General features: G+C 39.8%; 3 protein-coding genes across 3 annotated transcripts in view; 1 reads left to right on the forward strand and 2 right to left on the reverse strand.

Annotated features, from left to right (window-relative positions):
• The window catches only part of Smr (nuclear receptor corepressor smrter), a 189875-nt gene that overhangs the window by 39779 nt on the left and 130881 nt on the right, over positions 1-19215 (forward strand). The window lies entirely within an intron of this gene.
• LOC140746062 (uncharacterized) lies at positions 96-2780 on the reverse strand. Its single transcript, XM_073078053.1, has 2 exons — positions 2071-2780; positions 96-757 (listed from the first exon to the last, which is right to left on the reverse strand). Exons 1-2 carry the CDS (start codon positions 2273-2275, stop codon positions 243-245), a joined length of 720 nt encoding a protein of 239 aa, XP_072934154.1. The 5' UTR covers positions 2276-2780; the 3' UTR covers positions 96-242.
• On the reverse strand, positions 9838-12786 carry LOC140746063 (uncharacterized). The gene is made up of 3 exons (XM_073078054.1): positions 12137-12786; positions 10804-10957; positions 9838-10570 (listed from the first exon to the last, which is right to left on the reverse strand). Exons 1-3 carry the CDS (start codon positions 12321-12323, stop codon positions 10156-10158), a joined length of 756 nt encoding a protein of 251 aa, XP_072934155.1. The 5' UTR covers positions 12324-12786; the 3' UTR covers positions 9838-10155.

Raw genomic sequence — 19215 nt, forward strand, 5'->3', positions numbered from 1 at the left:
CTCAGTTGTTTTTGTGCACACCAGGACAGAGTAGATGTAAAAGGGATTCGATATTTGTTAAAATCATTCTATTAGGTGCAAAAAAATATAAAACATTTGTTGCTGAGCAAATCTTTATTTAAAAAGTGTCTCAGAGACAATTACGATACAAACATTAAAACTATTAATCACACGTTCGTCAATCCATGTTGAATGGTAGCCAATATCATCTAGTTATGACATCCGTATTAATAAATTAGTTGCTAATCAGATTCCACGTCCGGCGGATCCACTTTTATTTTACTTAAAATAACATTGTGTCTTATATTCGTGACTAGCCTCAAAACTTCGCTCCGAAATTCTAATTTTTGGTCTAAATTGAACGCTCTGACTGCTGGTAACATTGATTCAAAGAAAGACCTATCCTCGTCCTCGATTGGGAAGCTGCAGCTGGGATCGTAGGGTTTTAAGTCGACTATTTCTTTGTTTGAGCGTCGTCGTTTTGTATTATCAGTTAATATTTCATCATTGTCACTTGGCCACGTGCTGCTGTCATTGTTTGGCTCGAAACGCTTCTTGGGTTGTTGCGAGGTGTCGTCCTCGCTGGCCTCGTTCTCCTGGTCGTCTTCGTCGGAGGAGAAGGTGACTGGGTTATACAGATTGTTGAGGAAGGCAAGGTGTTGCGCGTACATGTAGCCTCGCTTGGGTCCCCGCCGCCGCTTTCGCTGTCGGACGTACGAGTCGCGGATGTTTCGCCACTTGCTGTGCAATTTGCGGTCTGTTGACAACGAGTACGATTGGATAATGTTAGACATTTGTATCTAGAAAGCGTCTTTCTTATGCGCTTACTAGGAATGGTATTAGTATTTTTTGGGTCAATTAAAATAGGATTGCGATCTTGCTAAATTTACGTAAAATTTTTATTTCAATATTTTATGATACTAAAACTTTATAAATATCAAACAATGTGTAGGCATTCTTAATATTAATTATGGACAAAAAGTGTCATCATACTCTTATCTAAAAATAGCAGATTATCGACTATCGGTTACCGAGCGATAAATGTGTCGGTAACATTAGTAAAGTAAACAGAGATATTGAACCTAGTGACGACCTTGAGCCTCACTTATGAATATTTTATAAAATGTAATGTGTTGATATACAATACAGAAAGATACCTAACTACCATCGCTTCGGAATTCATACAGAAATGAAAATCGAATATATCGAAGCAAGTGTAAATATTTCTCTGGAGCAAGGAATCCTGGATAAGAGTAAAAATATAAAACTACGTTCTCTGCAATTTTAAGTTATTACTAAATTCCTTATTGTACTTATGATTTTATGAGTTAAGCTCTTGTGAAATGAATTTTGTCATACTGGCATTAATTTGATTTTCACGGTGATGGTACTAATCGAATATTTTCTAAGTATTAACTAGAAAATCGCGAAGTAACCTACATGACGAAATGTGCTCCATGTAGTTCGCAAAGACGTGTGAAATCTGCCAACGCGTCAATCTCAGAGAAGATCTTTACTGAACAGTAAAATAGTGAAGTAATAATGGTTCAGTCTAGCAATAGGGTTTTTGTAAAATGTTTCTAATTTTACTCTAGTCTATACTGGTATATGCCCATGAGTGGGTAATAAATATTATGATCTACATGGTCATCTATTCACAATTCACAAACCATAGAAGAAAACACCTAAAAGTTATTTATAACGCATAGCATACAAAAATTATCACTCCGCCCACATTTAGTAGACATAAATTTGGCTCGTCTGTGATGGAAGATACAATATCTTAAATGCTTATCTTAATAGTCGCAGAGTGGAATATTCGACTTCACAACATTCCAATCGATAACCGTTTGAATCCAAACTAGATAATGATATGCAGAGAACCCGACTACTAAAAATTATAGCGTAAATTTTCTCACAAGTTAGACGAATCCAACACTCTTCATATATTTAAATCCGTCAAGTCGTTCAGGCTGCATGGCTTGTCAAAAAATGAAACATACACATGCTACAGTCAGGTAAAAAGACGCTAAAACGACATTAATTTGAAATTCCAAGCTATTTACTTACACACATCCATTTTTTCCAACTCCGGTAAGTTTTCGAAATCAGTTATGAACTTCCTCGCTATCTTCTCCCAAGCGGCCTGCTTCTTGCTCTTGTATCTGTTCTCCTGGCAGTTGAGGTCCCATATCACCGGGTGGTTCTGGACCTCCGCGATGAACACCTCCACGTCCAAACTATACGTGCTCGCGTCCGTACGGAGTTTACTCATTTTGATTAATAATTAAGTCCGTTTCAAACGATTCTATTTTCATTCATTAAAGTGAGAACGATGTCGTGCTCCTGCGGTGTTACGATCTCAAAATTCAGTCTATTTTTTTCGTAGCTTAATTATATACCTGTTCAAAACTGGAATTTGGATGGAACTATTTCTTTTTGCGAATACTGCGATTTGCCTTCATAAATGTATTCGTGTTTCGTGCAAAAACAAAATTATTAATGTAAATACCTATGCTACTTTTATGCTGAATAGCAAGTAATGTTCGACAAAACGGCCCCTTATTTCCTTCCAATTTGGACCTGAAACACCACAATTGCAAATACGCGATTCTTGTCTTATCTGTGCCAAAAATGCAAATTAGTCCGTTTTCCTTCGAATTTGGACGACGAAATCACAATTTTTTTCTTGTTTACGTGTGTGAATACGCGTTTTGTAAAGAACCGTTAGCCGAGCGCCGCGGACGGGCGGTCCGCGTGGAGTGGAGTACGCGCGGCAGCCGGCCGCGGCCGCAGCGGTTACGCTCGTCGGGGTGGCAACGCGCGGGGCGGCAACGTCGCAGCGTGGCGGACGGGCTGGCAACGCCGCACGACGTGGTTCGGAGCGGCAACGTCGCGCCGCGTGCGGATTGTAGACACGGCCACGTTTTTGCTGGGAAAAGTATGAAATTGTAGAAAATAAAAATAAATTTACGTTTTCATGACAACCCACAACTACGGCTATGGCTGGAAACACGTTTCATATCTGTCTGTTATATGTGTACAGACGGTTAGAACTAAATGTTTATAAAACTTTATTTTCGTATAAACCACCATATTTACTAAGTTTATACCTACTTGAATATTATTATTTATTATGTATTGTTATCTCTTAGTCATTAATGGTACGCACAACACACAAGTACCGACTTACATATAAACAAAATATTTACGAATATTATGTATGCAATCCATGTACTTACGAAAACCGAAAAAGTAAACTACCTATTTAATTCTTACTTGAATCTTTAAAATTTAAATTACACATTCATTATTCAACTCGTCAATGGAGAATTTTCTATCTCAAGGAAATAAATAACGCCTCTACATTCGGTATTTATTTCATTTTATGTAAAACGCAATTTTGGAAAATTTCGCGACCACCTTATACTGACCGATACTGGCAGTGGTACTACGGTATTAATACTGCCAATTTTATATTAGAAATATTTATGATACGGGAGTACCACTGAAATATGAGCTCTAATACAGATGTGTAGCTAAGATCTGCAGCATTGCGTAAGAGCTGCGTACAACCTTGAGTGACATTGAAACGCGTCCTCATTTCAATCTTTGATCTTGAAACTTTTTACTTTTAACTCGTAACACGGTATTTAAAGTAATAAAATTTGGCTAAGTGCGACTTGAAAGTAGAAATGGAGGGTTCCGTATCACGGCATTATATATTTTTATGTTTTAATAGTTGTTTTTATATAGCAACTGTAGAATAGAATACGCATTGTTAAAGTTTTAAGTGTCATCGTATTACGTTTCCACCGGTCTGACAAGTATTACAGTTCCAGGTTCAATCCCCGGGCAAGTACACATCTAAACATTTGTTTTCTCGGTCTATCTGTTTCAACATTATGTGTTTATAACGCTCACGATACAGGTAATATTTACTATGAAAGTAGAAATTGCCATTTTCATTTTAATTTTAATATCTTCCTCATAAAATGGGTAAAAGCTTACCATTAAGCAGGTTTGGATCGAGTGAATTATGTACAAGGCCGCAGGGTGAGAACGTAGGGGCTCGCTACCCCCTGCACGACCCCTCTGATTAACGATTTATGCTCCAACTATCCCAAATTTGGATCTATCGAAAGGGAATGTTTTCTTTCATGAAAAATTGTCAAGTTGTAACGACGTAATACGTTTTTTACTTTTATATTTTGGTGTAATTTGGTCTTTAATAGGAGGGTCTTTAATATAATGTACCAGACGAGCTTGCAGTCCAACTGTTAAATGGTTGCTGCTACTTTAAAAAACTCCTATACATTGGTTATAACTTATGCCTGAACCCGATCACACGCGCTGCTTCTCCTTAAGGCTAAGATGGCCGCCTTATATGTAAGCCAGCATCCATTCCTTTCTACTGAGACGCCACAACTACTTCACGCTAGTAATAGGCAGACGTATCTTTTGTACCTCTCCGACCGAACCAAATTGGTACTTTACATCATGTTTAGTCCTCTATAAGTTAGGTCTGAAAGTTTTGACTTCTTAATTATAAATTAAATGTATGCTTATGATATCTATGACCTCTTCGCTGGAGGTTGACTTGACACCTTGACTATAAAAAAGTACGTAATAAAAAACAATACAATTTCGGTAGGCAATATAGGCATTACAAAAAAGGAATTTCACTGATTCTATTTTTAAACAGCACAGGTTAAGCCCACCTTTTTACACGCACCTTGAACCTGCAGCTGTCAAGGTCAATCTATTTTTAAATGCTTTTATCCCATCGATTTCCGACCAGCAACATTACAAGGCATTAATATTACATTTAAACTTAACAATACGTAAAATGAAGATTGCGTAGCTGCACATTATTTTCCGCTTATAAAGTTTTAACAAAAGGCTGTCCTCCCAGCGTCAAATGGTCTGCCTGGCTGAGCTGACTGTCATTTGCCTCTCAAATTTGTATAGAAAAAAATAGAAATTTACATTCCCGCGCATTTACATGTATTCTTTATTCAATAAGCGTCGCGCGGCGTTGTCAGCGCGAACCCGGTGCGACGTTGCCGCTCCGCCGTATTGTTTTTCTTCATACAGTAAAAACTAAAAACAGTTTATTTGATGCATTTTTCGTATACCGTAAAACAACTATGGATGTTTTTGTTTTGTTATAATTTGAAAAGTATTTTAACACTGGGATTAAATTTATGTTACAATTTGAAGTTTTATTATTATTAGCACGATTGGTGATAGCAAATACTCTGTAAATTTAATACATATGACGGCGCCTAGTTTGGTTGCCATGGTGACGTTACGAAAATAATTATTATGTCGTGATTTCTGCCGGAAAAAGTGATAATTTGTAAAATTATTTAAGAAACGAATTAATTGTAATTTAGATTAAACTAAGTGAGGAACCCAAAGGATTTTATTATATTAAAGAAAGTATGTCGGACACCGAGCCGATATCAGAAGTGGGATCTCCGCCTCCACTGCCGCCATCCAGTTGTGCCGCTAATAATGTGATGATGGAACAAATGTCATTGTTTTCTTCCGGCATGGAAGCTATATTCCAAAGAATCGCTGAAAATATGACATCTCATCACACTGTTGAGAGTGGACCTATCAGATTGACAACAAAGAAAGCCCCGCCGAAGCTGGCATGCGACTATGGCAGCTCATAGAAAAGATTCCTGGTGCTAATATGCCGGAGAAAGTAGCCACCGGATTTGCTATCTCTGTATTATCGCAGTGTGATGACAAAATTCGTCGAGAGTTAAATTCTGTCGTCATAAACAGCAAAACTCAGTTGTTTCGTACGTTACGAGGCTTTACACTCAAACGAAAGAACGACGACCTTATTATGAGCGATAGTGACCCAAAACGTTCGCGCACTGCAATACCATTTCGTGGCACTTGCAACTTCTGCGGAAGAATCGGACATCGTGGCTTTGAGTGCCGCGACCAACAGCGACAGTTACCCTCAAAAATACCTACCGTTACAACGAGATCTGAATCACCTCATACGTGGGCAGGAGCACCAAGTGCCCGCCCGCGGACGAACTGCTACGTGTGTGGCGATGCCAGCCACATAGCCACAGCGTGCCCTATGCGCTACAAAAACAAAAAAAACGTCGGGTGCAATGGCGGAGCCTAAGCGTATCAACACGTGTTCCAGAGCTTCGCATGGTGTTTTACAGATAAGTGGTGTTGACTTACCTTTTATGTTTGATTCAGGATCAGAGTGTAGCCTCATAAAGCAAAGTCATTGTAATTTACTGGTTGGTGAGCGGTTTCATGAACAAGTTATTCTGAAAGGTGTAGGATCTAATAACGTTACGTCAGTATTACAAATTAAATGCCCAACTATAGGGCACAACATGTCATTCGACGTTTTGTACCACGTTTTGCCAGACGAACACCTTAGTGAAAGCGTTTTATTAGGTCGTGATATTTTAGAAACAGGTTTGTCTGTGGACATTAGTAAAGACAAATTAACTTTTACAACTTTTCTCATGAAAATTTGTGGGAAGGGCCTCGTATACGCCACGAGGCCAGGTCTACTGGAAATTGCTGAAAATTACGATGACGTGACGGCGGTAGACATAGACGAAAATAACATTGTTGATGAAACTGATCGCAATCATCCTAATCTATTAGTATGTGATAATAATAGTAACACTATATCAGTCAATAGTGGTACGTTGACTGCAAACTCTGTGACATTGAGGCTCACTTTGATTGATGTGGTATTCCCAATGTTAATTCAGATTAAGGTAAAGTGTGGTGCATTACCAAAATCAGATTTGTGGTGGATGATGGTCAACTTGTTAAAAAAAAGGAAATAACAAAAAAAAAGAGAAAAACAATAAAAAAAATAGATGGTTTAAAAAAAAAGAGAAAACAAAATAAATAAAAAAAAAAATAAAAAAAGAACAAAAAAAAAAAAAGAAAAAAAAACAGAAAAATGATGTCACTGAAGGGATTACCGGTCCAGTGACATGGCTAAAGGGATATCTATCCGGACTAGCCCAATCAGCTAAAGGGATTTCGATCCGGTCTAGCACTATCCGGTCCAGTTTTATACTGAAGGGATAAAGTACCTACCTGAAGGGTCTAAATAGACCGGACCAGGCTTAGGTGATCTGAAGGGTTTTGAGAACCGGACCAGATTGTAATAACTATCATAAATTTTACCTTAAGTTTAAATGTTGTAACTGTCAGGATGAACGAACATGTTTTGTTGGCAGATGATGAATGAGCGCCCGAGGACGTGCGCGCGTCAGTATGGCCGTGACGGCGCCTAGTTTGGTTGCCATGGTGACGTTACGAAAATAATTATTATGTCGTGATTTCTGCCGGAAAAAGTGATAATTTGTAAAATTATTTAAGAAACGAATTAATTGTAATTTAGATTAAACTAAGTGAGGAACCCAAAGGATTTTATTATATTAAAGAAAGTATGTCGGACACCGAGCCGATACATATATTATGCGTATCTTTTTTAAATAGCCATAATTATCTACTAATCTATGTAATTATCTATGAAAATGACAAAAGAAAATTAATTCTCAAATAAAAGCAGTGTAGTGCAGTGTTCTATAATCCTCAGGAATTGCAAGTTGCAACGCTCCGAACTATTTTTAGCTCATATTCTATCCTTTATGTACTTAGTTGGTTATTCTTTATTAATTTATTGCTTATAGTTTTGAACAGAAATGACCACATAACATCGGGGACTGTGGGGGCTACATGTTGGTTCGCCATTTCTTAAACTCAAGTAAAATATCAGTGACAAAACCCACACAAAGAAGACCAAACTTAATTACTTAACTGTATTTTGAAGTTCAAAGTAACGTGGTCATCTTATTTCTTGTTTGCGTTACTTCGAAAACTGTTAAAGTTAAACTTAACGCCGTAACTGTTTTCTTTGAACGTCCGCTGCATTTATTGCTTTACGGTATAACAATACATGTTAAATGTTTAACGAATCGATTTCCACGTGTTTGTGAGAAGTTAGGTTGGTAACTTATGTATATTAGGGATGTATAGTCGACGCCAAACTGCTAGTCCGCTCTGAAGTTGTTGCAAGCAGGTGTAGTCATACAATTTGCTATGGCGACGCGATTCATTTATATATTCAGAGCGGACTAGGTTTTTTCGCGGACTATAACGGATATGAACTTTCGGATCTGGATATAGTAACTGCTTTATTAAAAAGTCGGATACGGTTACGTATAGGAGATTATTTCGGAGTATCCGATAGATTCGAATCCTTTCGGTTCTGTATATTAGATTTTTAAGGTATTGTAAAAGTGAAAAGATACAAATATGTAACGATTTAATTAAATTTGTAAAGTTACTATTTCATGGGCTTTGTTAGGCGAAAACTTTTTATATAGTGTGTCATTTAGACTCTGCCCTTATCCAAAATATCCGAAATTTTTAAATCGGACTCGGTTACGGTTTCGGATATATTTTCATTTCGGATATCCGATAGTTTCAGTTACGGTTGCGGAGATCCAAAACACCCCTAACCTATATGACATAGGCACTATAGGTTGAAATGTGAGTTGAACTTTGGACCTTTGGTAGGCACGGTAGGTGCTATTCAGTGCCATGCACATGTGGTTTTATGACGTCATGTTTATTTTTTTTATTACAAGGATATTATCTACATGCCTATGAGTTGTCTAGAGTTTTTTGAGGTGTGTCAAGTCTACTAATCTGCACTTGGCCAGCGTGGTAGACTACGAATTGAATAATTTCCATTGTAAGAGTAATATTAATGTGTTCTAAATGTTCCGAAGTTGTCTAGAAGTGGTATGTGGACATTGTAATTATAACTAATAAAAATATTATTTTTGTTACAGGTACATATTTATTTATCTTAAAGATAAATAATGAAGGAGTAAGTACAGTGAATGGAATTTATTTTCTCATATATTAGTTTTTACACTTCATAACAAAATGTGAAATTCGCTGATAAGTTAAAATTTGTATGTATTCCAAGATATTATTTTTCTCCAATACGTATTTAAAATCTTCTACTTACTTCATGCAATATGTAAACTCATGCCTTTGGTGAAAACCAACAATTATTGAAACAGATGTAGTATTTTCTATATAAATGAAATAGTTGTGCTTAAACCAATTAAAATATTAGATCACCCTTAGATAAGGTATCAAGTTAAGAAAGCCTACTTTATATTTATTGAAGAACACTCTCAGAGTACATATCTTAAAAAATATATATTTCTTCTCTTCATAAGTTCTCCAAACCGAAAAGCCTAAAAAATCTCAAATAAAATAAAAGTATAAGGCAAATATTAATTTTATTGTTCAGAAAGTTAATACCGCAAGTCCATTAAAAATATACTCGACAATGTATAAGTAAAATCGCTGTTTACGTATAACAGAAGCCAACTTGCCAAACATAAAGACGTTTGGCAAGCCAGCTTACAACTTGGCCGGGGTATTAACTACCAAGTTTTTGGGCCAGTGCGACCTTTAGACTTATTTCCCGAAGCTTGCTTTAAGTTTACTTTGACTACTGTACGCCTGAGGGTTGAAACTCGATTATGATCATTATTCGAGAGAAAAAAAATATTAGTAACAATTTTCATTGCCAATAAGTAAAAACAAAACAAAAGTGAAGTGTTTTTAAACACCTATTTATATAAATACTTTTGATAAATAAAAAAAATCTTGCTGTCATAAAAGGAATTAATCTCTGTAATAAACAAAATTTCGACAATTCCATTATAGGATTAGCCATTAGCTAATTACTTATTAAGTAATAATGATCAAATCATCGCACAAGAAAGAAAATACACATTTATGTTGTTATATTTATTTTAATGAAACAATTTAACGATTTACAATAAAAATGATTATAAAGATATATACAATAACAGAACATATATTTTGAAACAATCTGACAAAACAAATTTTGTACCCAATAACTAATTACAAACTTAACTTTTTTATCACTTGTACAACAATCAAAATCTGATCACTATTTTCATAATCATCTAACGTTTTAATTTCACTCAAAGTGAAATTTTCCCGAAATTAAGTACTATATATACACTAATTACGACATATCTACAACAGTTCTAAATTACTCTATAATTAATCATGGCAATGCAAGTCCTATTCTGGACACTCTGAGCTATCCTGTCTCTGTATCTTCATCTCAACCGTAGTCGTGGGAAGCCCTTTATCATGCCCTAACCCATTGTTCGAGAAGTGGCTCGCTACAGCCTCCTGCATGATGTTCGCGATCTGCGCTCGAGCCCACATCTTCACGTTTAGCGGTAGTTGCCTCATCTCCGGTAAAAACGATAGCAAAAACAACCTATCGCTGTCCGTTTCGTCACTAGATATCTCCGCGATGGGGAACATCTGCATCTCCATTTCGTCGTTCTGAACATTCTCCACTTTCGGCTGTTTCTTCTTCACCTTCCTCTTTTTCTTCGGCTTCACTTCTATGTCTTCTTCGACCAGAGGATCGTCGTCGTCCATGCTGTGCGTTTCGTTCACGTTGTTACCGTCCACTTCATCTTCTCTATAAAGGAAAGTATTAGATTAGTAAATGAACATGAGATCAAGTTGAAGATAAGTGATCCCTGTCGCACATGAAAATCTGTGACCAAATCCGTGTAGAAAAGGGCTCTCAGTTGAAGCCCAACAAAGATGCGTTGCCGCTAATCTAATAACTGATGATGTCTACATACTTTATCAAATTCTAAAATGACTTTTCCTAGCAAATCTATAAAACTTTTCAGTCAGTCTACTTACTCTTCGCTTAGGGAGCCATCGAAGCCGCCGAGGAAGCTCATCCTCTTGAAGTACATGTAGACCCTCCTGTTGATTCTCACTCCTGAGCGACGCGCCCTCAGCTCCCGGTTGTAGGCGTCGCGGAGGGACCGCCACTTCCGCTGTAGTTGGAGCACTGGGGAGAATGGGATGAGGATCATATAGTGTCATCTCTCGTCTTCTTATGTATAAGTTACAGCGGTGGTTTAAATACATTATGTTTAATTAGACATACTTAAGAAGTAACGTATCTGATAACTTCACTAATTGACTTTCTTGTGTTTAAAAGTTAATTGTATGTGATATTGCGTATGTAGGTATATATTGATATTTAATGCAACCAGCATTGTTGGTTAAATAAAATTTCCGAGAATTCTTGGAATGCGTTAATGGCCAAACCTTGCAGAATAAATACTAAGAATAGAATATTTTAGAATCAGTGTTGGTTATTGGCGGCTAAGTTCGTTTAATTTTGTGTATTAATGCAACCTTGAAGGGCAAGTTACGTTTCTCTTCGCAGCCTTAACTTTCGATCGCTGCTTTGCTGTTTGTGAATTTGGAGCATTCAAATAATTGAACTGTAACCCAAAGATATAAAATTTACACATTATTCAAAATAAACCCCAAAGGTTTACGTTTAACTAATTGAAAAATACCAAATATTGAAAATGTAGCCTTTAATTTTAAACTTTCTCGAATATCACGCAGGTATCCCAAATATTTCAGGGGTACGAAGCAGCTTATCTTATTACGTAGAAAGTCATTCATTAACTGGCCTGTGAAATCGGACGCTCGGTATTCAAGATTGTTTCGAATAAATCAAATTTTAAAAAAAAACTTAATATCTACTCAATGCAAAATACTCTGATGGTAAAGGTACATATATCAAAATCACATACATATAGACAAGTCAATTTATTTAAAAGTTTTTTTTAACCAGCATGCATTCAGCCAGCGCTGTGGACTAAGGCCTAAACTAAACCCTTGTCATTCGGAGAGGAGACCCGGGCCTACTTATGGAACAATGAAGGATTATGATAAGCTGTGATAATCTAGTGGGTAAAACTCAGCCTCTGAATCGGAGGGGTGAGGTATAAATCCCAAGCGCCTCTGGTTTTTCAAAGTTGTAGAAACGTTCGTCTGAAAACCTCCACATCTGGCTTCTCTAAAAAAAAATGCTTTTAAAGGCGTGTGAAGCCTACCAATCCGCACTTGACCAGCGCGCGAAGCGGAGAATCGTTCTCAACAGTGGGACAGAAATGGGTAAACGACGACGATGATGATTATGGTGATATGTGTAGACAGAATATAACACCTCTATCATACGCGGTGGCTTTGCTGAAACACGCCCAGTCGTTGTAGAGACTGGCGCCCACCTCCTTCCACAGCATGAGCTTCTCCTCCCGGTCCAGGGGCTGGTCCGTTCGGTACAACCCTGGCCGCTTCTTCACCTCCTCGATCAGCTTGATCGGGTTGAACTCGTACATTCCGAGCTTAGGCATCCTGCCTTTGGTAACATAGATGGTCGCTCCTAGGTTGCTAAGGATAAGATTGACACCCTAAAACGATGGTAAACTTGATAAAAATTCCTATGTCCTTAATCACCCTTACGACTAGCTTTACTATCAGCGAGTAAGCGGCGATCGCTAAAAGATATTAAATTTCGCGTTCCAATTCGCATAGTACTAATTAGCTAGAACTTGGGTCGTTACTAATTGGCTTCACAGTTTGTCAATGTCACGGATTTGCTACGTACGGCATCGTGTCGGTTGTCAATTTACGTGTTAAAACACAACAACATTATAAAAGTAGGTAGATAAGGACGCCTCGCCCGTAGCGACTCGCGACCGATGCGACAATACCGTTTTAAACATAGATAAAAACAATAATTGCGACCGAAAAGACGCGGTTTCGTATCGAACGCGACCGTGCGACTGGCGGCGCCGCGGTCGCTATGCGCAGGCCGCCGCGTCCGATTGGCTTGCGTTTCTGCGACACGCCCCCTGCGACTGGCGTGTCGCGCTGTCGTAAATACTCGGTCAATGGGCGATTGCGTCACCGGAATGTCTGCCGCTCTATCGATTGTGTATGTTTATTTTTTGTTATCTCCGTACGTGTGTATGTTATTTGGCTACACATTTTTTACCTACGCTATCCATACATGTATAATGATCGGTAATGTTGTTTTTATGTACGTTTTCGTATTTGCTATATTTGCTAGTTTTAATATTCTGTTGTATCGTATTAAAACATAATATTGGTAGATGATAGATGATAGATAGTACGTTTTGTTATTGTTTGGATTGTATTATTGTATACTATAGTTTTTTTTTAATTCTTCATCACTACTTAGAATATTTACTATGTAAAAACAGTTTTAGTTTACAGGCCTACACTTTTAGAATACCTAACAACATTCGGCAAAATCCAGTGGATTCACCGATTGATTTTCTTTTCAACCAATTCTTCTGTACTTTTTTTAACTTACTTGAACAGCATGTTTAGTTGTACTCAAAGTGGTTAGCTAAATATTTTTTGGCTTTCGAAATGAAAATATAATTATATTTTTAGAAATAATTGAACAATTGTCGGTACTTGTGTGCGCTCGTAAATCACGCGGCGTGGTGTGTTCTCGATCATTATTGACTTTTTTGTAACTAGCAACATTAATCATGTATTGGATAAAACTGGCCTCTTACGTCATACTAGTTTAATCTTGTTTTGATTACATATAAAAATATAGTATTTGTAAGGTGGTGCAGGATGACAAAGTTAGTCTGCGGAATCTGTTGGCACCACCGCCTCAACTATTTCTGCTTAATAACATCAGTGCCAATTGCTGTTGTTCTAGTTTGATTTTTTTTTATAAGATTGAAGTAGCTAACTAGTAGTTTTAAGGTGGTAGAACCCTTTGTCGTTCGACTCCGGCGGCACCAGCGCCACACCTATTTCTGCCTAATAACAGCAGTGCTAAGCGCTGCTGCGTACCGTGTTGAAGAATGTGGTAAGGGTGAGATACTTTTCCAAGACATTCCAGCTTAGTCCTCAAGGGTAGCGGCGCATCTGTGGCCGACCTCAGGTAGGAATATGTAATCTTATCTGGGGTTGATTACAGATGTTCATGGGCGGCAGTAGCCACTTACCACCAGGTGGACTGCATGCTCGTTTGCTACTCTGTATTATAAAAAAAGCTAACGAGCATGCATTCCACCTGATGGTAACTGGTTACTGCCGCCCATGGACATCTCGAACCAATTATCTAAACTTAACCGGACTACGATGGTCGTCTCATATATATGTCAGCTGGCATCCAAAGCCATCCACCGGAATGCAAAACTATTTTACGCTAGAAAACTTTATGTTGATAGGATCTCCTCAATTGAACATTAGTGATTCCTTCTATATGGAGAAGGAACGACAATTGTAGGAAATATTCCACACACATCCTTAGATACTAACGCGTCAGTGGCTGACCTTAGGAAGGACACTAAACGTATTTGGTGTTTCTTACATCCATGGGTGGCTGTAACCACTATCATAAGTTGGACTGCATACTACACAACTTTAACTAGTAATGTGCGTATTGTTTCCATGTACACAAGGCAGCATTCCTGTCGGGTTTGGTGCTAGCAACACATGTCCATGGGCGACAGTGGCCACTTAACGTCAGGTGGACGCGCTAATTAGGCTGACCCATGGCCACATAGACACTAAAGTTTAATTACAACCCGAACAAAGTTGCAAACAGGACCACTATGAAATTAAAAATGGCGCTTCATAAAATAAAGTGAAGCTATCTCGTAAAGTAATTAATTTGACGGGTATTACAGCAACGCTTATACGGTACATTTATTAAAAAATGAATCACTCTCAACTAGTACGCTGTTTCAGGTAACTGTCGCACCGTTAACGAGTGACCTCGAACTAGAAAATATTTGCTAATGCACTATGCAATTTACAAATTGACTTGATTCTTAAGCGTAATTGATGCGTTCGTAATTTTATTAATTGTGTTATAATTTACTCGTGTATTTTTTAGTAGTTTTATTGCCACAAATAGAAGTAGAAAACGTCTTTCTGATAATAACGTTTACCTGTGGCGTCTTTGAATAGGACCTGTTTTAATTATCAAACATTGAGCACTCATCTTCTTACTTATCTCCAGTAGTAGTATAAGAAAAAATATTGAAACTGACAATTTGTAAGTGCCTCCGTGGGCCTATACAAAATAAATATATCATATTTATTTCAGTCATCTTGCTACCCCTGAGGACGGGCCAAGCCTCTAAGTGCCTCTGCAATACTAAAGACTTAAAACCTGTGCTTAAACTTACTATTATACGGCAGAAATATAGCATTTCGGACTTCGCAGTTGAACTAAGAAGAATTCTACCACCTTTAAAATTTATGTTGTAAGTTTTTATAATTTTCACATAACTCTAAATTAATTCATGTCGTATATCCGCAGCTCGCTTCTCGCGACACGCATACATTACCACAAGCGCGCTAAACGTCGCAATTCTTTGTGAAAAGTTAAAAAAGAATATTTATGTCATTATATTCGAGTTTAATTCAACTGCGAAGCTAGCACTAGCAGCCATTATGCGGTAATAAAGAACATATTTTCGGCTTGCACGTATTTTATTGTCTTTAAATTAAATTATTTTTTAAATTCAAATGAGAATTTTGGTAATTCTACAGGTTAAATATAATGTCTGTGTCACTAATAGATTTTTATATCTATTGTAGCTTGTAGGTGCTAACTGAAGTAAATTACATTTTGTTTCTTTTTTTATAATTCCATCAGTGAATTTGCACCCCTTAAGAGTGTATTCTAAAATGACGTAAATGTTTAAATAGAGAAATTCATATATTTTACAAAAAATCAACTATGGTACTTGTAACGGACACTTAGTCTCAGTCTCATCTCTTTTTTAATTTTGTATAATTGCCTTATATTTCGAAGTGTTAGTATTAAGTATCCCTATTGGAATTTATATTAGTTTTAATGTGTTTTGTTTATATTATAAGATGGTTCTATGTGTAATTTATGTATAAGCAATAAAGAATGATACTTAATGTAGTAAATAAGTGAAAGGGATAGACATAAGATTAGAGCGAGAGGCCTATTGCTGTCTTCGTCCGACAGATAGTGCTGTCTCTCTCGGACAGGCCCTCGCAAGGTCGCGCGCACCTGTGGCGCGCGCGAAACAAATATAAAGAGGCATTTTTTTTGTATAAATTCATTCCCTCCGACGCCTCCAACGAAGAAGCACGCTTTGTAAAGAAAGAAAAATAAATACAGTCCACATTCGAAGAAACAACCACGTCTTTTATTCGGCACCTTGGACCTCACAATTTCTGGTCCATCGAGTGCCGGATTGGAAGCAGCGCATCAAGGCATCAAGGCATCGAGGCAACGGGAATCCAGACACCGCTACGAGCAGCATAGCCAGGACGCCTCCTCGAGCAGCACAGCCAGGACGCCTCTCCGGGCAGCGTAGCCAGGACACCTCTGCGAGCAACGTAGCTTGGGCACTTCGTGTCAGCGACTACACAGCTCTACGGACCACTGCGAGCAACGTAGCTTGGGCGCCTAACGTCAGCGACTACACAGCTCTACGGTCAACGAGTCCACGGGTCTGAACGCGGTTTACCCGCGGCTCTGTCTTATAACCACCTAACGGTGTCAAACGGTTTTAAGGCAGAGTTAACGCCTCAGGGCGGTGTGGTGCATTGTGCGACACCACCGGTCAAAAAGCGTCGACCGAATAGCACTTTCTCGCCAGTAAGGGATCTGTGGTGCGGGGGCCAGACTGTAGGCACTGCTGACAGCAACCGGACATTCCAGCCGGTTGCCGAGCACCCCGTTAACTGCACATCCCCTCTGCTGGGAGAACCCCACCTATACCCAACCCCACCTATCCATCCCGGAAGGAGCGAACACTAGCTTGCGAGCTAGTACCTCCCGACGGACCGTTAGGGACTGTTAGGGATTGTTAGGGATTGATAGGGATTGTTAGGGATTGTTAGGAATTAGGTATAGTGTTAGGGGCAAGCAAGAGCCGCTACGATGACAACGTGCAGCCCACCAGTAACTAGGAGAAAGTTAGCCGAGGCGCGGGCATTTACGGATGCGCCCGCATCACCTTCCGAGCCGACGCGAAACGTGCCACCATCTGGATCCGCGAGTGCTAGGGAACCGTTTCATACAACCGCGCAACCCGCGTTAGACGCACAATCGGTGTGCTCTCAACGTTCTACCGATATTAGGCGAAGCGAACTAGAAGCAGAAAAGCGTCTTCTAGAAATACGGTATAGGCAGTTGCGGTTAGAAGCGGAAATAATGGAGAAGCAAATAGCGATAGATAAGGTCACGTCCCGCGAGGAAACTGATAGGGAAAGTGTAGGCAACCAACGTAGGGCGAATGAGAAGCGCGTCGAAACCTGGTTGAATGAGAGTCAACCACGGGGGGAGCGGCACGAGGTAGACACGGTCCGCGAAGTAATATTGGAGCCGGGCCAACCAATACATAATAGCGAGCCAATAGCTAAGGCGCCGACGGCGGCCAAGGACGATGTGGTAGACAGGTTAGTTTTCGCGCTAGAGAATATGTCTCGAGGTCGACCTTCGTCGCGGCAAACGCAAGAATTACCTATTTTCGACGGGGACCCGAGGGAGTGGTTACCCTTCAAGGCCGCGATGAGGGACTCAACGGCGCTCTACCACATGTCGCCATCAGAAAACTTAGCTAGGTTGAGGGCATGCTTACGGGGGGAGGCCAGGCAGGCCGTGTCGGCCCTATTGTACTCTGCCACGGAACCTACACAAATACTGCGTACACTCGAGCAGTGTTTCGGCCGACCGGGGGCAATTATAGACCAGGCGGTGAACGAGGTACTTAGATTACCTAGCGTAGGTTCCACGGCGAACGAGTTAAACATGTTCGCGGTCAAGGTCCAAAATGTGGTAACAGTAATTGAAAGCATAGACCCACAAGGTAAGGATACGGATCCTAGACTGCCGCGAACAATTAGTGAGAAGTTAAGTCCCCATTTAAAAAGTAAGTGGTATGACTACGCATACGAAAGCAGGGAGGAATCGCAATCTGAGTTGGGTAGGTTAGCGAGCTTTCTTATGCGAGAAGCGGACAGGGCAATTCAATTTTCGCACGATAGGGTTGCCATAACAAATACGCGTCCCGTGCAACGTATTGTACAACCGCGACCTATACAAAAACGGTCGGAAATTCGCAAGCCGGTGTATGCTACAGCAGAGGGTCCCAGTAAGACGGGGCGGATAGAATGCCTCTGCTGCGGAGCTGGACACCGGACGTATGTATGCGATAAAATAGCGGCTATGTCGGTACAACAAAGATGGGAATGGGCAAAGGACGCGCGTATTTGTTTTAGGTGTTTAGATAGTAGACACAGGAAGTTCGCATGTAGGAGTAAAAATTGCGGTGTAGACGAATGTAGGAGACCACACCACGCGTTATTACACACTAGTCCGCGGAACATAGGTTGTGAGGAGAGCGGGGTCGAGTCGGTCACGGCGGCATCGGCACATATGCCTACCGATAAAATACAAGTCCTACTCAAAGTGTGCCCGGTTACCCTTAAGGGTAGTAACGGCCGGGAGGTGCACACACACGCGCTATTAGACGAGGGTTCGACAATAACCTTAGTTGACGAGGAGATAGCGGCCTCCATAGGAGCTCGAGGCCCTATCAGAGCCCTTAACATCGTGGGAGCTACCTCCAGTCAACAGGAACCCGGTAGTCGCGTCGTGTGCATGAGAGTGAGAGGACAGAACGGCCACTCGCACGAAATTAAAGCTCGTACGGTTAGGAACCTCACATTAGGAAATCAGAGCATAGAAAGGGATTTCTTAAAGTATCCTCATTTAAAGAGAATACCTAGGGACGTAGTGTGTTACGCAAACGCAAAGCCTCGTGTATTGATAGGCGCGGATAATTGGCATTTGATAGTATCGCGTAAATTAGTAACTGGGAATAAAAAACAGCCGGCCGCGTCGTTGACTCAGTTAGGATGGGTTTTGCATGGGTCAGTTCCGCGCAGCGTCGTGGTAGGGAAGGCCATGGTCCTCCATGTGCGCACTCAACAACAGTGCATCAAGCACGCGCATACGGACGATCAGCTGAGCGATTTAGTCAAAGCCCACTACGACATTGACGCAATAGGCATTACGCCGAACCGCAAGCCCATACCTAGTGAGACGCGAGCTGTTAGCATTACTAAACAGACGGCCAAGCGCGTAAATGGACGATTCGAGGTAGGTCTGCCTTGGGTCAGCGATGACGTGACCCTACCGCCGAGTTACAGTATGGCATGTAGGCGTTTACAAGGAATCGAGCGAAAGATGGACAAGTC

The sequence above is a fragment of the Epargyreus clarus genome, unplaced genomic scaffold, assembly GCF_041222505.1.
Source record: "Epargyreus clarus isolate Ecla_fem2 unplaced genomic scaffold, WU_Ecla_fem_2.2 ptg000012l, whole genome shotgun sequence".
NCBI lineage: Eukaryota > Metazoa > Arthropoda > Insecta > Lepidoptera > Hesperiidae > Epargyreus > Epargyreus clarus.